Source organism: Aspergillus vadensis, assembly GCF_003184925.1.
Source record: "Aspergillus vadensis CBS 113365 unplaced genomic scaffold BO88scaffold_11, whole genome shotgun sequence".
Taxonomy (NCBI): Eukaryota; Fungi; Ascomycota; class Eurotiomycetes; order Eurotiales; family Aspergillaceae; genus Aspergillus; species Aspergillus vadensis.
Genome location: NW_020292049.1, coordinates 1 through 24,597, shown reverse-complemented (window position 1 = coordinate 24,597; position 24,597 = coordinate 1). Strand labels below are relative to the sequence as shown.

The 24,597-nt window shown below is 49.7% G+C and overlaps 6 protein-coding genes across 6 annotated transcripts; 5 read left to right on the top strand and 1 right to left on the bottom strand.

Annotated features, from left to right (window-relative positions):
• The first annotated feature begins 502 nt into the window (after positions 1–502).
• Positions 503–2,772, top strand: BO88DRAFT_40814 (beta-N-acetylhexosaminidase). The gene has a single exon (XM_025707631.1). It carries the CDS (start codon positions 799–801, stop codon positions 2,605–2,607), a length of 1,809 nt encoding a protein of 602 aa, XP_025562820.1. The 5' UTR covers positions 503–798; the 3' UTR covers positions 2,608–2,772.
• Positions 2,773–2,936: 164 nt separating this feature from the next.
• Positions 2,937–6,437, top strand: BO88DRAFT_340325 (putative DNA damage repair protein Mus42; the record flags this gene model as incomplete). Its single annotated transcript, XM_025703053.1, has 1 exon — positions 2,937–6,437. The coding sequence occupies one exon, from the start codon at positions 2,937–2,939 to the stop codon at positions 6,435–6,437; it is 3,501 nt and encodes a 1,166-aa protein (XP_025562819.1).
• Positions 6,438–8,831: 2,394 nt separating this feature from the next.
• On the bottom strand, positions 8,832–10,032 carry BO88DRAFT_425405 (Aldo/keto reductase; the record flags this gene model as incomplete). The annotated part of the gene is made up of 4 exons (XM_025708830.1): positions 8,832–9,272; positions 9,312–9,359; positions 9,435–9,650; positions 10,003–10,032. The coding sequence occupies 4 exons, from the start codon at positions 10,030–10,032 to the stop codon at positions 8,832–8,834; spliced, it is 735 nt and encodes a 244-aa protein (XP_025562818.1).
• Positions 10,033–10,650: 618 nt separating this feature from the next.
• On the top strand, positions 10,651–11,876 carry BO88DRAFT_425404 (uncharacterized protein; the record flags this gene model as incomplete). Its single annotated transcript, XM_025708829.1, has 5 exons — positions 10,651–11,066; positions 11,147–11,205; positions 11,236–11,390; positions 11,458–11,658; positions 11,721–11,876. The coding sequence occupies 5 exons, from the start codon at positions 10,651–10,653 to the stop codon at positions 11,874–11,876; spliced, it is 987 nt and encodes a 328-aa protein (XP_025562817.1).
• Positions 11,877–12,592: 716 nt separating this feature from the next.
• Positions 12,593–13,753, top strand: BO88DRAFT_414953 (uncharacterized protein; the record flags this gene model as incomplete). The annotated part of the gene is made up of 3 exons (XM_025708189.1): positions 12,593–12,791; positions 12,878–13,448; positions 13,510–13,753. The coding sequence occupies 3 exons, from the start codon at positions 12,593–12,595 to the stop codon at positions 13,751–13,753; spliced, it is 1,014 nt and encodes a 337-aa protein (XP_025562816.1).
• Positions 13,754–17,441: 3,688 nt separating this feature from the next.
• Positions 17,442–18,755, top strand: BO88DRAFT_404750 (uncharacterized protein). The gene is made up of 3 exons (XM_025706703.1): positions 17,442–18,273; positions 18,328–18,402; positions 18,455–18,755. Exons 1-3 carry the CDS (start codon positions 17,593–17,595, stop codon positions 18,656–18,658), a joined length of 960 nt encoding a protein of 319 aa, XP_025562815.1. The 5' UTR covers positions 17,442–17,592; the 3' UTR covers positions 18,659–18,755.
• Positions 18,756–24,597: the final 5,842 nt, after the last annotated feature.

Below are 24,597 nucleotides of genomic sequence, written 5' to 3'. Positions count from 1 at the left end.
TCGAATAGGACAGCTTCGGCGCCCGGCTTCACCCTGGTCTTGGGTTACACTCTACTGCAAATGTGGCGCTGCCCATGTCTCTCCAGTTGCGGTCTGTGCCTGGTCTGCTGACGGACTCGCAAACAGGCTACTCTTTGGCTTCTCTCAAGTCGCGCTTCTCATTGGCAAAGATGATGTGGAGTTCAACTACTACATGCCATACTAGTTAGACTAATCGTCTACCATCTCAGAAGTTGGGATGACTGATTCGGCTGTGGGACAGCACGGCCCTGGCCCCAAGCATTCATACTGACTGACGCCCACGGCAGATAACTGGGGGCAAATTCCTGGCAACGCACAACAAACAGGAGGTTCTGCTGTTCATGAGAATTGCACTCACTACTCTTTAGTAAAAATTCGGTTGAAGTCACTTCTCTACCCGAACTAACCGATTAAGCGATGTAGATCGATCATTCTTGCCGACCCTTCACTGTCTAGTCAAACTAGCTATCTCACTAGTGAATCCTGTCAGATAACAAGCATGCGACCGGTCCAATAACTCTACGGATAGGACTTCACCGCGGGGACACGCTTATCGAGGATCGAAATCATTAACTAACTGCGGAATGCCAACTGAAACTAGCTTTGATCCATTCCCAATGCATGGCCCCTCCTGGCCCCCTCTCCCTCTGTTGGACCCCTTTGTGTGCCCCTCCAGCCACCGCTGATCCTTATTCCTATTTGCTTCTTTAACCCCAGTCTCCCCTCCATGCTTTCCTCCACACTTCATCGGCTCTCCTTCTGATTGTTAATCTCATCATGCTCCTTGCTCGTCTCTGGCCGGCGTGCCTCACGCTGCTCGTGGCCGGGGCCGCCGCCGTCAAGGTCAATCCCTTGCCAGCTCCACGCAATATCACTTGGGCTTCCTCGTCAGGTCCCAAGCAGCTGGCCAGCTTCGTCAGTCTCCGCATCTCTCAAGATACTCCCGACTTCATTCTCGCCAATGGATGGAATCGTGCTTGGGACACTATTGTCTCCCTGCAATGGGTGCCCGCAGCGACTGAAGGCCCCTTTCCATCCTTCCAACCCTTTCCCACCGCTGCGGCCGGAGTTAAACGGTCCTCGCAGGCACTGCAAACGCTACAGTTTGTCGATGTGAACATCTCTGATGTTGACGCGGACCTGCAGCATGGCGTGGATGAGTCTTACACACTGGAGGTCTCCGAGAGCGCTACTTCAGTAGTCATTGAAGCACCCACTGTCTGGGGAGCACTTCACGCCTTTACTACTCTCCAACAATTGATTATCTCTGATGGACAGGGCGGCTTGATCATTGAGAAGCCAGTCAAGATCCAGGATACACCTCTCTATCCTTATAGAGGCATCATGCTTGATACCGGCCGAAACTTCATCTCAGTTAACAAGATCTATGAACAGCTAGACGGCATGTCGCTTTCTAAGCTCAATGTTCTGCATTGGCATATGGAGGACACGCAATCATGGCCTGTACAGATTGATGCCTATCCAGAGATGATCCACGATGCATACTCCTCGCGCGAGGTGTATTCGCACGCGGACATGCGCAATATTGTAGCGTATGCTCGAGCACGCGGCGTACGGGTCATCCCTGAGATTGATATGCCCAGCCACTCCGCTTCTGGTTGGAAGCAGGTTGATCCCCAGATGGTGACCTGCGTGGATTCTTGGTGGTCTAATGATGATTATGCCCTGCATACTGCAGTTGAACCACCACCGGGACAGATGGACATCATCTACAACGGCACATATGATGTGGTCCGAGAAGTATATAATGAGCTCTCAAGTATCTTCCCTGACAATTGGTTCCACGTGGGAGCAGATGAGATTCAGCCTAACTGCTTCAACTTCAGCAGCTATGTTACTCAGTGGTTCGCGGAGGATCCGACACGTACATATAATGATCTAGCCCAGTACTGGGTAGATCATGCCGTGCCGATCTTCCAGAATTATAGTAGCTCACGGCAATTGGTTATGTGGGAAGATATTGTATTATCAACAGAGCATGCGCATAATGTTCCTACGGATATTGTGATGCAGACCTGGAATAACGGACTGGATTATATTAACCAGCTGACGGCCAAGGGTTATGATGTGATTGTATCATCATCAGACTTCATGTATCTGGATTGTGGAATGGGTGGCTTTGTGACAAATGATCCCCGCTACGATGTCATGAGTAATCCGGATCCAAACACACCCAATTTCAATTATGGCGGAAATGGGGGCTCATGGTGTGCACCATACAAGACATGGCAGCGTATCTACGACTATGACTTTACGCAGAATCTGACTGACGCCCAGGCGCAGCATATTGTGGGTGCAGTGGCGCCGCTCTGGTCAGAACAAGTAGATGACGTGACTGTCTCCAGCCAGTTCTGGCCGCGCGCCGCTGCCCTGGCGGAACTGGTATGGTCTGGGAATCGGGACGAGCATGGGCAGAAGCGCACGACGCTAATGACGCAGCGAATCCTAAACTTCCGTGAATACTTGGTCGCTAATGGGGTGCAGGCGAAGGCCTTGGTTCCCAAGTACTGTGTGCAGCGACCACATACCTGCGACTTGTATCGCAACCAGAGTGTGATTCAGTAGGGTTGGATGGGTTGGAGACTAATCGGTAACGCAGCAATATATGTGGGCTATGATAATAAATTTACACAGTATCTGAATCACACATTAATCTAGTGCCAATTTCCACCCATGAGTTTGGTCTGCGTTCATTATCCAGTCAGTAGAATCTATCTAGAATGCCGAGGCTGTTAGGCACATGACCAGAATGTCCGAGAAAACGCATCACGTGCTCACGTGTGGCGTTCCTGTCACGTCCGGGACTCACCGCCTACAAAAGAGCAACCGAATTCCCCCGACAATCTATCCAACGCCCCCACAGCCTGTTGGACTAGCCCGTTATCGCGCCCAGCATGGGCTCGCGCCTGCACGAAAACTCCAGCGCGGTGCGCAAGCGCATCCAGAACCATCACTTCGACAATGAGGCCGGCGAGGAGTACGAGGCATCCGCCTTTGGTGGGTTCAGCGATTACATGCGCCGCAAGAAGATCAAACTCCAGAATCGCGATGCCGAGATCCGCTCCTCTGCGGCAAACTGTCCGCCTATCTTCCGCGGTGTGGTGGCGCACGTCAATGGCTACACTCAACCCTCGCTACAAGACCTGCATCGCCTTATCGTGAGCCATGGCGGGGGGTTCCTACAGTATCTAAACGGCAAAACAGATGCTACCCACATCATTGCCAGTGCCTTGACCCCCAAGAAGCGCGAAGAGTTTCGCCGCTATCGCATCGTCAAGCCGGCATGGGTCGTCGAAAGTGTCAAGGCAGGTCGCATGCTGCCATGGGACTCGTTTCGGGTCGTTGATGAGGGTCAGTCCCAGAAGGTGCTCAGGTTCGATGATGGCCGTATGGTCAGTCAGATGAATAGTCCGCGATCTGGCTATCGCGAGCAAACTGATACCAGTTGGTATACAAACCAACTTCATGAGGCTGCATTGTCTGTTGAGAACGCAGATGTACAACGGTCACCACCTACACGCTCAGAGATACTTAACAGAGAGGATCCATCGCCCAATAACGGGTCCCAGTCGGACTACAGCCAGTTTCCAAGTTTTGCCTCTTTGGATGAAGTAAGCAGGACTCCCAACATTTCGTCTCCGCGGGAAGAAGTTCGAGCGGAGACGCCGGATAAACAATCACCAGTGGAGAATGAGGATGTCAATACTCATTCAAACAAACAAGAAAATGACCAAACTGAGGCACCTCCAGCAGCACTGGCGCTGTTGCGCGAATCCTTCCCAGCTAAACCAGCAATGACTTCCGAGGAATACAATGCGCAGTTACTGTCGGATCCACACATGAGGAATTCCAGTGTTGCAAATCCTCAATTCATCCAACAGTTTTACAGCGAATCTCGTCTACATCATTTGTCAACATGGAAGGCCGATCTCAAAGCCCAGTTGCAGTCTGCAGCCAAAGAAAAATTGCTGTCACAGGTGAAACGCAAGAAGCCAGCCCCCGGGGCCCGGAGGTATATCATGCATGTAGATTTCGATTGCTTTTTTGCCGCCGTGTCGACCTTGAAGCGCCCGGAGCTGCAGGGAAAGCCCGTCGCAGTGGCGCACGGCACTGGCTCGGGCTCGGAGATAGCGAGTTGCAACTACGAAGCCCGAGCACATGGCATCAAGAACGGCATGTGGATGAAGGGAGCGCTGCAAACCTGCCCAGAGCTAAAGGTGGTACCTTATGATTTTCCAGCATATGAAGAGGCCAGTCGGAAGTTCTACGGTGCCATTCTTTCGGTGGATGGTATCGTGCAGAGTGTCAGCATTGACGAGGCCCTGGTGGACATCACTACGCAATGTCTGGAGGCTGGTGGCTCGGATGGTAGGGGCATCTCGGAGGGCTCACTCTATAGGGAACAGGCAAGGGCGGATGAAATAGCCGACGACTTACGAGCCACTGTAAAGAAAGAGACGGGCTGCGCTGTTTCCGTGGGTATTGGAGGCAACATTCTTTTGGCTAAGGTTGCCCTACGGAAAGCGAAGCCGGCAGGTCAATTTCAGCTCAAACCCGATGCGGTTCTTGATTACATCGGTAAATTGACAGTTCAAGATCTACCCGGAGTGGGATATAGCCTGGGTGCAAAGTTAGAGGAATTGGGAGTCAAAATTGTCAAAGATGTTCGAGAACTCACCCGCGATAGACTCACGACGAGCCTTGGACCTAAAACCGGAGTCAAGATCTGGGAATATGCCCGCGGTATCGATCGAACTGAAGTCGGAAACGAAGTTCTTAGGAAGTCAGTATCTGCCGAAGTCAATTGGGGGATTCGCTTCGTGAATCAGACCCAAGCTGAGGACTTCGTGCGGTCTTTGTGCCAGGAACTGCATCGCAGACTGGTCGAAAATCTTGTAAAAGGCCAACAATTAACTCTCAAGGTCATGCGCAGAGCACTCGACGCGCCGTTAGAACCAGTGAAACATCTGGGCCATGGCAAGTGCGATGTGTTCAACAAAAGTGTCGCCCTCGGCGTTGCCACGGATGCAGCCGATATTCTGGGCAAAGAGGCAGTTGCCATGCTACGAAGCATGAATCTATCACCCGGCGACTTGAGAGGGCTGGGTGTTCAGATGACCAAACTCCAGCATCTCCAGGCGGGCTCTCCATCAAAATCTGGACAACGACAACTCAATTTCAAAGCATCTCCGGTCCGCAAAAGCATTGAACGTCACGATCCTGATATTCTAGACAGTCCTCGGAAAGGGGAGACCGAGTCGGTGAAGCCCGTTCCTTTATTCAGTGAGAGTAGCCGGCTGCTCAATGTTTCGGGAACTCAGTTCATTTTGCCCTCACAGACTGACCCCAAAGTCGTTGCTGAGCTGCCGAATGATATCCGTTCTCGCCTCATCGCTCAGGGTAGACCTCGAGAGGAGTCACGCTCCGAGTCCCCATGCCCTACAAGTCGCACATGGGCGCCCGCCCCTGCAGAACTTCCTCCCCAGTCAGAGCTCGACCCAGAGGCCTTGGCTGCCTTGCCAGAGGATGTGCGCGCCGAGATATTAGGCTACTACAGCCGGCCATCCGTAAGTCCCGGCCCGCAACCCACACCATCTCCAGCTGCTCCCTTGCTGCCGTCTCGGCCCTCCTCTGCCGGCAGTCTTATGATGCGGAAGCCCACCAGTCCTCCGAAAAAACGACGAGGGCGGCCTAGCACCAAGTCAGTCGGCAATCCGGCCTTCACACAGGCTCGGTTCGTCATTCCTAGAGCCACGGCTTTATCGTCAGCTCCCGCCGAACGTCACTCACCTCCACCCGAGCAGACGGATGCCTCGGCTGACTTTCTCGCCGCGCTCCCAGAGGACATACGCCGCGAGGTGCTCCAGGAGCAACAACGAACAAAGAACCTACAGCGACCAGCCGTCAACCCCGCCTCGGCGCCGCGAGCTGCTTCACCAATAACCTCAGATTCGACTACAGTTGCGGCTACAGATCCGCCTGCAACGCCAGAGAAACGGCTCGTCCTACCCCCATTACCAGACCGACCCACTTTTACCTCACAGAGGCTCACGAGTTTATCTGACCTGCGGGATGCGATTAGCTCGTGGCACGAGGCGTTCAGCAGCGATGGTCCTTTTGAAGAAGACGTGCTCTCGGTTGGAAGGTATCTTAAGTGTGTCATTGTTGATGAGAAGGATTTGGACAAGGCGACGTCTGTTCTTTCCTGGCTAGCGTGGCTGATCGATGACGAGCAGAACGCGAAGGAGTCGGATGCATTTAAGACGCCAGACCCAAGTGGCCGAACGGGTAACAGTTCACAGACTGCAATGACGTGGGAAGCTGCGATAAGAAGTCTGCGGGCGACTGTTGACGAGGGGTGTGCGGAGCGAGGGTTACCTTCTGTAGAACTATGACTTGCAATTCAATTCAATTCGTATTCTTATACCCGATCGAGCCGCCTTCGTTAGATGCCAGCTATGCAGGTGCTTCACCGTCTGAAGAATATGGCCCCGAGCACCTTCGGAGCCCTCAAACTCGCATCAAACACATAAATCAACGCAATCTACGACGTAGGAATCTCGTTGCCATAGCCAGACACAACTAAACACCAAAAGTCCATAGCAAAAGCATAGTCACACAAGGTCAATAAACTGAAAAGAGTGTCGCAGCCGGCCGGCTGCCTGCAAGCTCATCCTCCCCGTTCTTCGTCCATTATCTTGCTCCCAACATGCCTGTTCATTCTGCATGCTTGACCTTCCCCGCTGACTCAAACAGGGCCTATTCAGTCCTTTCTACCCAGCGTCTATCCCCATGGCCCTGAGGCTACGTGTTCACTGGCTTGGTCGGGGTCAGGGTTAGGTAAACTGCCCCAGCAAGCCTGTTTGCAGCATGAATTCGGCAACGTAGCGGATCGCCTGCGGGTCTGGTATGAGCGAATCATAGTGAGTAGTAGCCCCCAGATCCGTGCGAGCGGCGATCTTATCAGACATCTAATTGCGTAGACTTACAAATCGGGAACACGGCAGCAGAACTTGCTTGGGGGGAGCGGGATTCCTCCCTGCAGCTGCAGCGGTCACCTTTTGCGCCTTGATCTTTTTATAGAGAGTGGGCTATGCCGATTCTCAGAGTGTGGGCATCTTCATAATCACATACGCATGTGCCTTTGGGAGTGTGACTCTGACACGCCAAGAAACTACTAACTTGACTAAGGAAAGTTGGTACTATTTCACTAAGACTTTCGTATTAGAAGAAGAAAAGGGAAACTATCTACGACTAATACGTCGAGGAATCGCGCCATTATATATATTTCAGTAGCTAACTACCAGCTCAGTAAGCCGCTTCTCTCTCTCCTATATCTCCCGCTAACTTCCTCCTCTTAGTTTGGTTCCTCCCGTACGCCCCCAGCATCTTTCTTGTGACCTTTCTGGCAAGTTCCATACCTTGAATATCCTCCGGCCGTTGCCATACGCAGTGCTCGGCGCCTGATGGATCACGTGGCATTGGCGGGAGACTCACGTGATATGGCTTGGGATGAACGAGGTCTCACAGTAGGCCCTCGTAGAGCGCGAGGATCTTCTTAGAGGTAGCTGTGGAAGCAATTTGATAATATTGTGTGTGTGTGTGTGTGTGTGTGTGTGTGTGTGTGTGTGTGTGTGTGTGTGTGTGTGTGTGTGTGTGTGTGTGTGTATAGACTAACTAGCTAACTACGCGAGGAGGTGACTGGGTGGCTAGGTGACTAGGTCCGAGATCACGTGATCTCCTTTCACAACCCTGTTCGGTATCCCGAGGTTCAGCGCGGAGTTGCGCAACACGGGGTTGCTCACCGCGGTGTTGCTCACCTCCTGGCTGAGCCTGGGAGCTTTCGCGGTCCTTGCTGCGGCGGCTCTTGCTTCGAGCCGCCGTGGCCTTCTTCTTGGTCTCTGAGTGGGATCGCTCTGCGTGGCGTGATTGGCTGAGTCCTCGGCCATGCGAGGTAGTAGCAGTGTCCTGCGCGTCGGTCATGGCAGTGTCGGACGGCTCACTGGGAGGCTCCTTCCCGTACGTGATGCCTGACCAGGGGGCCAATGGGAAGTCCGGCAGCATGGTTTGGCGTCGCTGACGGATCACCTCCAGGCGTGCCTTTCTATGTTCGCAGGTGCGGTCAAAGGCGTAGTGCTTTTGCTGCAAAGGGCGCAGCGTGCGTGACTCTTGTCGGTGCTGTCCTTGTAGGGACAGTCAGTGCTTTTATGGCCTTCCGCGCAAAGCAGGCCGGGTGCTTGCGGCAGTGTTGACGTATGTGTCCATAGTTTTGACATTTGGAATACTGAAGGATGCGCTGGTTTCGGTCGTAGATCATGGCGTCGAAGTTTTTGCCGTCGAGCAAGACCCTGGTACGGATGGCCCGGCTGGCGGCGCGGTCGTTGTCAAATTCCATTACTAGCATGGAAGGACGGCCCTTCTGGACGACCCTCTTCCAGGGCCTCGCCCAGCCGACGTACGTGATGTCCGTCGGCGTGGCGGCCCAGCGGTGGGTGTTAGCAGCGAGTAGGCGCTCGGCCAGCTCGCGTTGACGCTTCAGGGAGTTGCTCCTCCCGATCACGTCGACGTCCACGTTGATGAGGGCCACGACGTACCCGCGGCACTTGAGCACCGCGTCCGCACCCAAGGCTTTGACCCAGGGGGCGTTCGTACGCGCGAGGCGTTCCACGTCCTCCATGTTGTGTAGTTCACAATCAAGGAGTCGCGCATATTCTGCGCTATTCTTCCCGAAGAGCTGCTGGCCACGGAGTGGATGAAGAATTCCGGTTCCTTGGCTGTTAACGTCAGGGCTATGGCCACTCTGTCCACGGATCTGACACATCTCGTAGCAGATTCGATTCCTCTCCCGCTGATTCAATTCTCTCCATACTATTCAACCCAACAATCGGACACGCGTCCTTCTTCAACAACCACGTAATAGCAACAGCACTCATACTGCACCCTTTCATCTTTGCCAACTGCTCTACCCGTGAAACAATAACCTTATTCTGCTCCCCAGAGAACCACTTAACTGTCTTTTTATCCTGACTAGACCGATATGTCTGCGCGTTCCAGGGCCTAGCCAATAATCCACGAGCCAACTGACTCCAAGGAATCAGCCCATTCCCCTCAGTTTTATAGAACGGATTGACCTCCCGCTCCTTCTCCCTGTAAAGCAAGTTCCAGAGTCCCCGCATACTCGTAAACGTCGTCCAATTGTTCATCTTCGCTGTGTACTGCAACCGCGCCAACTGCTAATAGTAAATGCTCGACGCACCCAGATAATGAACTTTGCCCATCCGGACAAGATCATGCAGTGCACCCATGATTTCCTCTGGCTCAGTATCGTCCAGTCAATGTAGCTGTAATATATCAATATATGTCGTGTTCAGGCGCGCAAGTGACCCTTCCACCGTGTCGAAGATATATTTTTTTCGACTCAGGCCCATCTGATTCACCAACTCACCGTTGTTTATGGCGGGATTGGGTCGCGATGGAGAATCCGGGTCGAAGACTGGACAGTATAGCTTGGTCATGATCACGATCCTGTTTTGTGGGATGTTATATTCTGCTGAGGCTTTAGTGATTAGGATCTCTGATGTCCTGTTTGAATGGGAGTTCACTGTGTTCTAAGTATTGATTCCGCTGTTGTAGGCTTTCTTGAGTAATAGAGGGCTTTGTTTTCTGGAAGTACCCAGGGACTGCCTTCCTAGGCGGGATTGCCAATGGTCATGCATCCGAGGATGATTTCAGAGGTTTTGAGGCTGCTTTTATCAAGGTATTGGTATTCCATTTTGTTGTTATATAAATGTTACTGCTACGAATTATTGTAGTTATGAGCTGTGTGCAATGGTAGTAGCTGTGTCTTTGATCCATGATATTTGAATTGTTTTAGCCTTGATCATTATAAATGTCAGGGAGAGACTGGGGAAGATTTATTCAGAAGTCGGAAAGATTCCCGGTGGGCGGGGTAATCCGTACTACTTTCGGGGTTTTCTCTGTAATAGACATTTTGGCTTAGAAGTTTCTACTATTCCAGTCAGATCCGTTATTTCAACCATCAATGCTTATTAATAGATTAATTTAGAAGGGTGATTCCACAGTACCTTCTGTGGCAAAAATTAACACATGGTTGATAAACTTTATTCACAAATGCTCTTCGTGTTCTTGGAACGATGGGCTTCCCAAAGTCCTCACACATTGGCTTATCATGTTAAAATGGAGCAAGTCCAGTGACAGAACAATGGGTTATTCCACGATTCATTTTCTCTTCAAATTTGTATTTAATGAGATGGGAGGCCCGGTGAAGAGATTCAAATCGGCCACAATGGACTCTTTTTCGGATTTGTGGCAGCATATTTAGTTGTTGTACTAGTTAGTCTCTATTCACAGTGACTGATACTTCCCACCCCGAGCCCACCTTTGGGTAACACTAATGCGTTGTTTCACAATGTGCTTATTCTCTGACGGTGAGCATTCAATTGTGACTCCTGAACCTCCCAGCCCCTCATTCTTAGAGCAATACTCTTATTATTTCTTCACTTCACAAATCCCTCTTAAACCCATTGTCCAAGCTAATATATCTTTCCATCAGCCAAAGACTGTTCTGACAGAATCCATCACGACAAAATGGAACAAGTGCGCACCAGAGTGATAGAAAAAATCAGTGACACCTTCAACGCAGTTGCAAAGCATCAAGCCGCGTGGATTGAGCCTGATATCCAGAAAGATCTCGGTCTTATATGTGAGGATCTGCACATCTCAAAAGCTGGAACTCATCAGGATAAGCTCTCACCAGTCTTCTTTGATCCTCTCGGAACGCACAATGTCCCCTCCCCTCATCCTACCGATGATCAGGGGCAAAAGTTTGTCAAAGAGATCTTCGACAATTGGGACAAACCCAGCCCGCGGCCACCAACGGTGACCGATCAAGTTTATAAGTTAGTGGACCGGATACGAGACATTTTCCGAAGCAGCCGTCGCGATTTTATATCAGAGTCTGGATGGCCGACTCAGCTGCGGACTTACGCAAACTGGACTGAATGGTGAGCACCTCCTCCCCTGGGAATTATGAGTGTGTGTACAACTAGAAGGATTGATCCGGAGCTGATAAACTTATTGGAAGTGGGAATATTACACCGGACCTCATTGCTGAAGAATTTGATGGCCTTTTTTGGCTGTCGCGTGACTCGATGATGGAGTACGCTTATATAGCTAGGGATCAACTCAACAGGCCCCACACTCTGCTCGCAACTTTTATGAAGTCTGAGGCCAATGAAACGCTTTCCAAATATGAGACTATGGTCATGTTGGCGGTCATGTTGACCCGGTTACAAAGTGATGATTGTCCCAACCACAGCGTCATTCCTGTAAGTGAGATCTTCGTGTCAGCTTCAGACGTTGTTTGGAAAGTTCCTCTGACTGACTCAAACCTAGATCATGATCATCAGCGTCTTTCCCGGTCTTAAGCTCAGAATCTTAGAGACCCACTATGACTATAGAGGTCTCGTCATTCGAAAATCTGACTTCCTTAGCTTCGCGAACAAAGATTCGGCGATCTCGAGCATGGACATTCTGATGAGTTTTATGTGTTCCAAAATGACCGGGAACACGACTGACATGAATATCATGATCGATGTGAGTTCTCATATACTATGGAAGCGGTTTATTTTACGTGACAAACTAACAGTCATTCACAGCCAGTAGCTGAAGTCCCTCCACCCCCATCCGATAACTCGAGTCAGGAATCTAGAAACGGAGAAGTGAAGTCATGGAGTAGGGGATCTTTGTGGCGAAATGTCAGTCATAGTATCAAGACTTACATTTTGAAGATCAAAAATGCCCTTAACACCTGATAGGACAGAGCGCTCGCGTGCGGAGAATGTCTGGCTAGGTAGCACCTATCGCGCGTCTGGCTCGTCGTCAACTTCCTGGGTTTATCTTAGCGCACATAACTGGGCACATGATGCCCATGAGTTGAGAAATTGTATGTAGAAAGAACTGAATAAGAAGGATTTAGGTAATCGCACGGCCTTTTAATACCAAATAGTTTTCTGACTACTGTGTTGACTCTTCTACAAGGTCACCCTACCGTCCATAGGCAAGAGATAATATGACTGATCCCCCTTGGTTGCGAGGCTAAGGTATCGGCCTGGTAGCAGTGATTGTTTGCTCAAGTCAAGAAACAGCCAATCTGCTCTGCATGCGGTGTAAAGGCAGTTTATATTAAAACCTGTAATTTCTTGCAGAAGGGGACTAGTTCTCACGCCTCTCCATATCTTGCAAATTCAAATAACCCTCACTGTCAGCCTAGCACAGCTTCTAGCGTTATGCTTTCCTATGGATTTTTCATCGTAAAGTATTATGTGTCTGGCGTGTCTGTACGACATAAGATGAAGAACTGCAAACAGACAGGATTCGGTTGGTGGGGTTTCAGATAGCACAAAACTGTCACACTTGGACGATTTTTCCTGCTCCTAATACTTTCGCAACATCAGCTCCTTGTAAGGTCTCTTCTCGTGCGGTCGCTTGTTCACATCTGGTGCGCTTGTTATATCTCCGAAGTGTGATTATGAAGCCTCACCCGCACAAGAAGAGGAAGCATTCAATGCAAGCCAATCCTCCCGAACAAGAGAAAGAGAAATCTGAAAAGCTCTCTGCAAAGGAACTCGGAAAGGTTGAGGGCTTCCGAATACCCAATAATTCTACAGAATGGCAGGAATTTGTGCGGAGCGCAAAATTGCAAACATTGACCATCAAGACCTTGCCGAGTGAGATGTTCGGCTCAGCTTCACAGCGTCTGATAAACAATATCTGATGCTACGCTGCTATTCGCCTAAAACCGTACGCCCTACAGAATTCGGCAACCACATGAGCAAGTTCGGATTCAGTAAGAACATGTTGAGGGCGGCAACAACGCTACTTGATCAATCCCGAGACTGGGCCGGATACATTCGGACTCTTCAAGAACACATCTCTATCTGGGAATTGAGGGAATCACATGGTGAGCTTTGGCCGGGATCATTTATGGCTGCTAAGCGGCTACATAAGCAGACAGCCACGGTACAAGAAACGCACGATCTATACAGTCACGCCAACAATCAGAAGTCCGAAAAGTGCCGAGATGCGGAGGATGAAGCAACGCCAAATGCGGCACTTATTGTTCTGCTTCAGGAAATTACGCACATAGTAGAACGAACAGACTTTGTGTGGGTGCCAAACAGAGCTGGCTTTCTTGCCGATTTTAGCGATGGGCGACGATATCGCGCCTTCACAGATGGAGTGCTGCGTTCTACGAGTGATTTTAAAGTCTTCTCTATCACTGAAGCTAAAAAGGGGTTTCGGTCGCACCATGTCATTATTCAAGAAGCTTGCGAAATAGCAGCTTTGATGATGACGTCTCCGGAGTCAGCGGTTTTCGAAGGCCAGTAAGTTAACTTCCAGGTGCAAGCTCTCTAAACAAGCAACTAACTGTTGATTCTCATGCAGCTTTTTGCTTGTATCTCAAGACCGGCACCAGATTTTCTTGACCTTTGTTAAATATGAAAAGGAACTTGAGAATTATTACAGGAATAATGCAGCCTGTGATAAGTTTCTCATTCTGGAAACATTTGGCCCATATGATGCTGAAGATCCCGGTTGCGTTGTCGATCTTGCAAAAGTCATCATTGCTGCAATCTGGATAATAAAAAGAAGCCTTTCGAGTGGGGCGGTTTTACAGAATCAGGCATGATCTGTGACCCTTGAGTACATGCGACGCTCTCGTGGGTGCCCACAAGGCATCTATAAGAGGTCGGCTACGAGCGTTCTGATTGGTCTGTTGGAGTTGGGGATCGCTTCATGTTTAAATTACGGTATTTGAGCGATACCGTAAGATTACGAGGAATTGGAATAGAGTGGAATAGGGTCCTGTATAGCTAGAGTTCGCAGCTCGGGGGCTGGTTCCGGCCGCAGGCGCTCTCCAAGAGCGCCCTGGCCGCGCTAGTATTAGGGTAATCCGGACATACATACATACATACATACATACATCAAAGTTTTGGCCATTTTATTCCAAGTTGAAGTTACCTATCGCAGATTGGAGCGCTAAATCGCAAAAAACAGGTCCTGGGCCTACCAGGCTAGATTGTATTTACCAAAATGCATTGAATGAAATTGCGCACACGACGGTTAGTGAATGACTTCTTTAGTCTGCTACTTCCCACCTTTTGGAAACATAGAACGGAGGCAAACCTCCTTTGTCATGTTTATCATCACTTCCATGAGTTTTGTTTTAGCCAAGTATTCTTGTTGCAAACTGCTGTTTGTTTGTTTGTTTGTTGCATTCCTTACTCCGTTTCGGTGCCTTGCGGGCCACGCCGGAGGTCCTAGCTAGGTTATGTGACCCCACCCGACTTCTTCAGCCGTAGCAGTAACCATCTTGATCCCTTCCATGCAAACAAGCTATACAGGCAGCAGCGGCGTGTAGCTGCCACAGCTTCTTTATTTTATCTAATATACACATTTGTAAAGGCTCCAGATGTCCACCTGATCTCGCTGTTATTGTTGTATGTCTCTTGTAGCCGTCTATCCAGTGTTCCGTTCAGGGTCATCTTGCTAACTCAGTGCCGTGCTGCTGACTAACTAGTAACTATTGCCCCGCGTCGCGTTCCGCGTGACCTCGCGTTCGAATCCCGTGTTGAAAGCCTTCGTTGAGTCCCTCTGTTGATCTTCAGCTGGTCAAAGAGAGTAATATCAAATACAAAGAGACATGACCAAAAGGCGGTGATACCCATGACGAGCGTGGTACGAGGTCCTCAAGTAGCGCAACTCAAAATGCGCCGCTGGGATATTATGCGCGACGAACCCATAGTATGTACCTGTGCGTATTCCGGAAGTATTCCTTTACATCCGAGGTTTCTCCGGATCAAGTCCGTGGGTGTAAATTCCGTCTGTCCTGGCCGCCGGACAAGGTGCGGGGCTATCTACCAGTCACTGATCTCTCTTCCTTCTCCTGAGGCTATGCAAAATTACTGAGGCAGCCATAATAATTACAAAGCAACCCTTCAGCTCAACATCCTGATGTCTGTTCGCGATTAATCTTCATTACTACTGGGCCCCCTGAAACCCGAAAAGGCTTAAAGTTAAATATAAGGAAAAGGGTTACTTGACTACTCTGTATACTATGTAAAGAAGATCCGTAGCCGAATCTTGATGCATTATTAAAATTGTACACTGACATTGTGAGCGCTAGAGAGCAGAGCGCAGAGGACCATTTTTGACATGCTGGATCCGTCTCGAAGCGTTATAATCATCAGGTAACAAAACAATCGATACTGCCTCTCTGTTCGCAGGGATCAAACAGCCTGGCTGACACTCCGATTAGCATTTGATATAGTTGTTGTTGACTGACCGTGGTCGAGATATTTGCGACATACACACGCGAGAGTAGCCGAGAGATTTGCCTAGTCAGACATTTTTTACCTTGCACAGCCAAAAAAATCAGTCAACCAGTAGTTCAACACAATTGCTTTTTCATGTTGAGAACAATCAACACCTAATGATTTTATTTCTTGTAGCAGCAGATTGGGACTGTTGTAAGCTATTTTTGATTGCTCGGATACTAATGTTGTTGTAAGGGACAAGCGCTTTTATCTATTAGCATTCCACACATGACCCTTCAACATACGGAGTTGGGAACATCTACTGACGATAGATAGGATGGAGTATGATGACACGGTTGGAGTCATTGTTAGCTGCCGGAATGAGCACCTGTGCGGGGCTTCTAGGTTCAGCTGCGGCTGATAATGTGGGTCATCCGTGGTCTGTGTGCTTGTAATGACATGGTACCCTATCTTACCGCATCCATGTAAAGCAATTCTGTCAATGTTTGAGTGCTCCTGCTTCTGCAATTCGCACTTCAAGAAATTAGACTTACGCTGTAGCTAATCTGCATTCCACAGTTGTGACTGTCTGGTGATGGTGTGCCACATGGGTTACTGCTCCCCAGGCCTGAAAACTTAACATGTTTGCAGTAACATAACTTCACATGCAACCTGGTCAGGCTGTGAGAAGCATGACTGTCATCTTCATATTCGTCTTACAAACAGAGACCAGATGGACTTCTAGAAGCAATCATCCCAGGCAACCCAAGTGACTGTCAACAGGTTAATAGATTTATTTCAGCCCTGGTCTCATTTATTTCTTGTCATGACCAGGTACAGAGCTGAAAGTTAATATTAGGCTTCGCGCAGACAGCCAGCCAATTATAATCTAGGTTGGGACGTGTGGCAGGTTACTACTGGATCGGCTGGACAGTTTCAAAGTTAATCAGAATTTAAGCAACCAATAGCCGGTCACAATACCAAGAATCATCATGGTCTTGATAAGCTTCCGACCGATGCTCGAGCATCGCCTTCATGTAAGGGAAATGTGTGATCAGAGTGCGGGCAGCCATAGCCGCAGTACAGAGGCAAGCCAGGTATTAGCGGACTGTTTTTCAGTGGATGGGAGCTCTTCGGTCAACCCAAGTACGCTCGAGCATAGCTACCAAGATTACCCAACATTCAATAAAAATGGCAAGCGAGACCTATCGGCATGACTGCAAACTGACAGCAAGGTGAACTATAGATCCAGATTTTTTGTCCACTTGACGCGACGCAAAAACTTTCTAGTATGTATATCGCTAGCTATGTATTGTAAGGCAGACTCCAAGAATAGGCCAATCAGCAGGCGGCAAATTGCATCGTCTGCTGCTTTCCGCCTTCCCACCAGTCCCACATTGCCACGTTACCACCCACTTCCCCTCGTTCTTCAAAGTAGGTGGTGTTTTGCAGGTGTGGGTGGTGGAGGCAGGATGGTTGGAAATCAAGTGGTTGCAATGTGACATCATCAGCTAAATTGCTCTCGAATTTTCAGGCGATATGAGGACGAGCAGTCAATCTAATTGGTTTAGGGCACTTGCTCGGAGATGCAACAGTCATCACATCGGAGACCGTGGTGTCAGGAAGTACTCCACATGTTTATTTCACTTACCGTAACCATCGACTTGCTGCAAAATATCCTGGACTTACCCCACTTGGACAGTCTGATGGCGAGCTGAATCTGGATCCGTGATCTCCACCAATCTCTCGAAGCGAACTCATTTTCATCATCTCGCTTGATCCACTGTAGATACAGGTACAGCGCAGATACAAACCTCTTTCCTTCGCTTGCGGGAGAGAAAATGCGGTAATCTGAGGTTACATAGTCAAGCTAGATTCCTGCCCTCTCAAAATACAGCTCCAGTGGATTTTTCTTACCGTCTGATCTGCAAGAACCCTATGCGTTGTAACTTAGTTCCCCACTATCTAAGAGAAGATCTTTACCTAATGTTTGTTGACGCTTAGATCATGTTGATCCTTTCCATGTTTTCGATGGTGTTTTCGGGTCTTCCTTGATTTCCCTCTCTGACTCCCCAGGATTTAAGTCGCCGGATCTCGCCTGGTCGTGCGTTACGGGTGGTCAGTCACTGAGAAAAACTGAGTCACTGAGAAAAACTGAATTTCTCTTCGCACTTATAATCATAGTCAATAAATTCTTGCGATATCCTCCACCATGTCCGGCCAAAGCAAAGAGTACGCCGACATCATGGGCCGAGAAACCTCCTTCGGGACCTTCCTCTTCATCCCCCAATGGTTCTCTACCCTGCGACTTGGCTCAGTCGGCTACTTCGACCGCACAGGCGAATGGAACGAAATCACTAACCTGCTCGAGAAAGGGCAGGCCGAAAAGGACGGATTCAAGCCATTTAGCCACGACCTGAAACTGCGCGACGTCCGTGAGACCCATTGGCAGGCAGGATCCGCCGAGACCGAGACAGGCCGGAGTTCCCGCCTCACCACTGAAGCCAGCGGTGCTATAGCTGCTGCGCCCGTTGAGGCGTCCGTCCAGGTTAAAACGAGCTCGTCGACGACGGGCAGTGCGGCGCTCATCACGTCGTCTGTGGTGCGGAACTATAGGTTTCAAGGGGATTTTAAGGGGCCGATTAAAGATTGGGTGGAGGATAACGCCAAGGCACTTGTTGAAAGAAGAAGTGATATCGAGACGCAGGGACTGTGGGCAGTTATGGGAGCATGGGTGACAGACGAGTGCGCCATCAAGATGACAAGCGGGAAGGATCAGGAAATTGACGTGTCGTTCGACCTGGGTGCTACGGGTATTGGAAAGCTGGGTGCGGGCGCCGGGGCCTTTGACAAGCTTAAGCGGGAGGGGTGGTGGACATATCCCAAGAACGAGGTATTTGCAGGTTGCTCCTCTACCATCCCACTGTTGGATACTGATGGCATGCAGAAAAGCCAGGGCTACGTTGTTTCGTTTGCGGGAGTTGAGTACTCACTTCGGTCTCTCCACAAGCTGAGAAGCACAGTAAGCATTGATTTTCTTGTACCCTCAATGGCTATTGACTGATCCAAACTAGCCACTCAAGGTGTATAATGAGACAATCAGCCTAGCCCCTAAACGAGACCAACCTGGGTCCGCGGAAAATGAGCATCGAATGGCGCTGTTATTGAAGTTAGCCCAAATTCACCAAATTGAACATAAGGAGGAGAAGGAGGCGGAGCTGAAAAGACTGGCGGAAGAGTATCCCGAGATACACGATCTTCGTTCGAAGTCTCAGTGAGGGGGCTTGTGAAAGGAGATCACGTGATCTCGGACCTACCCAGTCACCTCCTCGCGTAGTTAGCTAGTAGTTAGTCTACACACACACACGATATCATCATATTGCTTCCACAGGTTATGAGACCTCGTGGCAACAAATCATCAAAATACTCGTATCCCCTGTCCTTTTCATCATTTATACGCGTCATAGACTATTATCTAAATAGTCAAGGCTTCTTACGCCTCAAATCGGCGCGCTACACGCCTCCGTGGCGATCTAGCCGGCTTGGCACCCAGGCTTGGCATCTAGGCTTAGCATCCACTGACCAACCAAACCTCCCACCACGCGAGCGGCGTGGCCGAACCCTTACAATGACGCCGCCCAAAGACCCGTTCGATATCGACGTCTCTAAGGCCGTTCCTAAGCTCAAAGGCCAGGCGAACTGGTTAACATGGCAAAGGAACCTACGAAACTACCTACGCTTTATGGGATCTGCTCCAGGGCAAATATACTCTTCCAGAAGAACCAGTTCTTTATCCGGAAGACGAAAATGAGAACATGAGAATACTGGCTGTTCGTGCTGGTGATGGTGGCGCTTTACCTACTCAACAAGAGCTGCAACGCAGTATTGAGCAGGCTAGACAACGCAAGCGGACCTTCCTTACCACATACAATTCCGACTGTAAAAAATAGAAACAGCTGAACTACTCTATACTTGTGGTTCTCGGTACTACATGCGAGGCCAGTCCTGCATCGCGTTTCCAGAACTGCGATTCCGCACTTGAGGCATATGTCCTTCTCCAGGAAGCATACGAGACCTTTAACTTCGCTACGGTCGTTCGTTTGCACAATAACTGGGCATCTATTCGCTATAATAGTACAAGCAGTCAAGAGACCTTTCTTACACGCTATGCGGACGCTCTCAACGAGCTACGCGGCACCAAGATCATCGACAATCATACTGAACCCCTGCAGTTCTTCACAGCGATTCAGGACGTTCCCGCCTTGCAGCCGTATATTACAAATCAGTACATGACACTGACAGAAGACGCAATCGCGTCGTCGGTATACGCACAATTCACGCTGTTTGAATATACGCGTAAAAACCACTTGTCTCAACTAACCACTCATTCAGTTGATAACAAGCCTCAGGGTATTACCAGCAACAACAACAATACAAATGCTCAAGAAAATGATCGTGGTGGTCGTGGTCGCGGACGCGGCGAACCCCCCGGTCAGGGTTAGAGGTCAAACAAATACCTCTACTCAGTATGGACGAGAACAACTAGATGCCGCTGATAAGAATACTATATGGTGCACTTTCCATGAGCGTTACGGAAACCACTTTCCAAGCAAGTGTTCTTTGAATCCGAACAAGAAAACAACTACAGATACTCAAGCTAACTCGGTTACTGCACCAAATCCCCCACATCACCGTCCGAAACACCCTCTGCTAATGTAGTCAATATTGACTTCGACTCTCTTAACACCTTCGCTGTATCAGTTCGCTGTAATGCTGCGACTGTGGCTCAAGAGGACCAACACCCAAGCCACTCACATGATTGGATGCTTGACTCTGGGACAGTTGAAACAATGACTTATTCCAAGCATCACTCCACGTCCTTCACCCCCTGCATACATACAGCCAAGTCTGCTACTGACGAGGCCTTCCAAACCGTCGGCTACGGCACCGTTTCGATCGATCTGGCAGATAAGGAGAACAAACCTTGTGGGCTCTAGAAATTAAACACGCTTGGTACGCGCCGGCCCTGTCACATATTCTTATCTCGTTTAAACAGCTGGCGCGCCAGGGTGTTCGCACACATATCAAGACTGAAGAGACTACTGTTCTTATACAGGATGGCAAGCAGATTGGCTTTGCAACCGCTAAGGATGCTCAATACTTTTTACATACAACAGGTATCACAAGCCGCAAGGCAATTCAGAGCCTCTATCTCTGCGGTGCCCTGACACGCTCACCATCCGCTGACCTCACTGCCAATGCCGTCAAAAAGGTGGTTCCTCCGCCGATCTCGATCCACCTCGCGCACCGTCGTACGGCCCATGCCTCCGAGCGGAAGATCCGTGACTCCATTCAGCATGTTGTTGGATTTGATATCAAAAAAGGCACCCTGCCAACGCCCTGTGATCCCTGCCTCCGTGGAAAGGGTCACGCACTACCTGTTGCCCACAAAGAACCTCGTGATCTTGGTCTACGTGTTGGAGATCTTATCCATACAGATGTTTGCGGACCACTACCTACACGCGGCCAGACTGGAGCGTACTACTTTGTTACCTTCACGGACCATGCCTCCCGATACTGCTGGGTTTTCTTGCTCAAGGAACGCAGCGAGGTACGTGATAAGTTTATTACTTTGCAGAACTACCTCAAACGCGTCCATGGTGATAATGCACCTGAACATCAACCACTTGCATCTTACTGTCAAGAACAGGGCATTGTCTGGGACCCCGCGCCTCGCTACCGCTCGAAACTTAATCCAATCGCTGAAATGAAAAAACCGCCATCTGGTTGAACCCTGTATCTCAATTATGGCTGATAATCAACTACCCCGCTTTCTGTGGGATCACATCATTCTCGCGGTTAACTACATACAGAACAGACTTGTACACAGCGCTATTGGGAAGACACCCTACGAAGCCTTGTACGGCGTGCAACCCGATATCTCGCGATGGAAGGCTCTTGGCTGCCGCTGCTGGCACCTGACTCCCAAAAAGACTCGTAACAAGCTCGAGGATCACATGCAGGAAGGCCGTTTTGTTGGCTATTCTGAGTCAGTCTACAAGATCTACGATATCCGAACTCGTCAGATTGTGTACGCTCGTGATGTTATCTTCAACGAAGAACCTGTCTCACAAATACCATCCGCGACGTCTACATACGACCTTAATTCTACACGCCACGGCGAGACTGACACAGAGGCTCCGGTCCAGGAAGACCCTCGTCGCTGGTCACCATTTGATATACTTTCTGAACATCAGCAACCCGTTCCTGTCTCTTTTCCTAGTTATCCCACCGCAGACGAGCAGGAGGACAACGAGGAACCGGACTGGTTACTGGAATATAAACGGACCGGTGTACTCCCACCTTTGCCTGCAATCAATGACACTATCCGCAACACTACGCCTGAACCGGCAGTTACTGTCGAAGACAATGAGCCTGAAGACCAGCCAGTTGTTGTAGACTCTTCTATTACTAATACCTCCCGCAAAGAACCCGCCAATCCCAGTATCGAACCTGCACCGCTGCCTGAACAGCCACTACGTCGTTCTACACGCATTCGCAGGCCCTCACGCACGCTTCTCGAGTCCCTAGAGTCGCACACTATCAGTGTAAATGATGACCCGGACCTGAATACTGACACCTTTTATTAATCACTTATTGATAACCATCTTGCTCATGCTCTGTCCTTGGAAACTGCAGCCACACAATCTCAACCCGGCGGCCTGCAGACTGGGGGGACCAGCTCCACCAAAGAACTAACATCTCAAGATACCGGCTATACCCCTACCTCGTACGCCGACGCTATGGCCTGCGCCGAGGCATCCAAATGGCGTGAAGCAGTGCATCGTGAGATGCGGGAACAGATTAAGCAAGGCACCTTCCGTGTGGTTCCACGTCCCCGCAATACGCGTCTTCTTCCGCTCAAATGGGTGTTTAAGATAAAGCATGATGGTACTAACAAGGCCCGCCTTGTTGTCAAAGGCTTCCGACAGCGTGCCGGCAAAGACCATCAGATCGGAGAAATATACGCGGCCGTTGCTAAAAGTGTCAGCTTCAAGACCTTTATTGCTCTGGCTGCTAAGCTACATTGGATCTTACATCACCTTGATGTTATCACAACATTTCTTAATGCTGAACTACGTGAACCAATACACATTGAGCTACCGGACGGCTTCCAGGAAAGCGGCATGTGCGGCGAACTTGTCAAGTCGCTATGTGGTTTAAAACAGGCGCCACGCGAGTGGTATAATATGCTTCATGACATCCTAGTGGCTAACGGCTTTAAGTGCTTACATGCAGATCACTCCGTGTTCGCGGGAAAGAGCCTCTTCATACTTGTTTATGTCGACGATATGCTTCTACTCGCGCCGGACAACACTGTGGTTGACACCTTTAAAACGCTGCTTGCTAAGCTTGTCAAGTTTACTGATAACGGTCCCTGCACCCGCTTCCTAGGTGTTCAATTCAATTCAATTCAATTCATATTCTTATACCCGATCGAGCCGGCGTAGTTAGATGCTAGCTATGCAGGTGCTTCACCGTCTGAAGCAAAGAATATGGCCCCGAACGCCTTCAATGCCCTCAAACTCGCAATAAACACATAAACAATGTAAACAACGCTTGCCACGGCGTAGGAAGGTCGTCGCCGTAGCTAAACACAACTAAACAACAAAAGCAAAAGCAAATGTAGATGTAGATGTAAATGAGTGTTGCAGCTGTAGCTGCCTGCGAGCCACCATCCTCTTCGTTCTTCGTTCATTATCTTGCTCCCAACATATCTGTTCCTTTTGCTTGTATGGCCTTCCCTGCTGACTCAAACAGGGCGTGTGTTGTTCCTTCTACCCAGCGTCTTCAGCGCCTATCCTCATGGCCGTGAGGCCTACGTGTTCCCGGCTCTGGTCGGGCATTGCCTGTTCAGGGTCAGGATCGAGTTCAACCTGGCTGAACTGCCCGAGCAAGCCTGTTTGCAGCATGAATTCGGCGACGTAGCGGATCGCCCTTCCTAGGTGTTGATATCATACGAACAGATGAAGGCATCTATCTCTCGCAAAGGTCCTACATACAAGACCGTCTAAAACGCTTCGGTCTTTCTACCTGCAAGACCTCACCCGTACCCTACAACTCCAAGAATCCTTTGTCAAAACACGACGGAGTGGCAGATCCTGATGATATTAAGGCATATCAGGAGCGTAATGGCGCGCTTATCTGGATCATGGTTAACACTCGTCTGGATATTGCATTTGCAACAAGCAAGCTATCCTCTTTTGCTAGTAACCCAGCCAAACCACACCTTCAAGCAATGAATCTTGTCTGGCATTATCTTGCTGGCTCACTTGACCGCTGTCCCTTCTATCGTCGTGGTGGACCTGGACTTATCGGCTTCTGTGACGCTGATTGGGCCAGCCCCCTTTCCCTTAACGCGATGTGGACCTCTGGCTATGTGTTCCAATTTGCTGGGGGGCCCATCTCATGAAGTTCAAAGAAACAGACCGCTATTGCGCTCTTCTCAACCGAGAGTGAGTATATCGCTCAAGCGGTAGCGACGCAAGAGCTACTCTGGCTTCAATTACTGTTTACTGAGCTGGATATTGAACTCTTCAACGCTACACCCGTCTTAATGACTCGTCCCACTGTTATTGGTGCTGACAACCAGTCCGCTATCGCCCTGGCCAAGAACCCCGAGTTCCACGCTCGTACGAAGCACGTCTCCATCAAATGGCATTTCATACGTCGAGAAGTACGTGCTGAGACCGTTGAATTTGTCTATATCAATACAACTGAAGAAGCGGCCGACGGCCTCACCAAGCCACTCGAGGAAGTGTTGCAAGTGTCAGCGTATATCGAGGGCTTCGGGGCCTGGTGGAGGCGTCGTTTGGTGTAGGTATCCCTTGTCGGGCCCCTTTGTTGCTGCATTTGTGTATCTGTTTCATTGCTTACAAGGATTTCAGGCCCCGATTTAGGCCGTCTCTTCAAGCGAGGGAAAGGAGGTTTAGAAAGGCATGCTGAATCCTGGCAAACAAAGGGAGGTTGTCGGATTAAGGTTGTATATATGGGTCTTCTTCACTAGCCCCGCTAGACCCACCAACTCTATTCCCATGACCACTCTGCACCGTGACTTGGTAAACCAGGACTTTTACTGTGAAAAAATTAGAGTGTTCAAAGCAGGCCTTTGCTCGAATACATTAGCATGGAATAATAGAATAGGACGTGCGGTTCT

Excerpts from the sequence above, each read along its gene's own strand:
- BO88DRAFT_40814 (XM_025707631.1), top strand. The coding sequence starts at position 799 with ATGCTCCTTGCTCGTCTCTGGCCGGCGTGCCTCACGCTGCTCGTGGCC.
- BO88DRAFT_404750 (XM_025706703.1), top strand. The coding sequence starts at position 17,593 with ATGTCCGGCCAAAGCAAAGAGTACGCCGACATCATGGGCCGAGAAACC. Across the intron at positions 18,274-18,327 it reads GGACATATCCCAAGAACGAG|AAAAGCCAGGGCTACGTTGT; the intron begins GTATTTGCAGGT and ends GATGGCATGCAG. Across the intron at positions 18,403-18,454 it reads TCCACAAGCTGAGAAGCACA|CCACTCAAGGTGTATAATGA; the intron begins GTAAGCATTGAT and ends GATCCAAACTAG.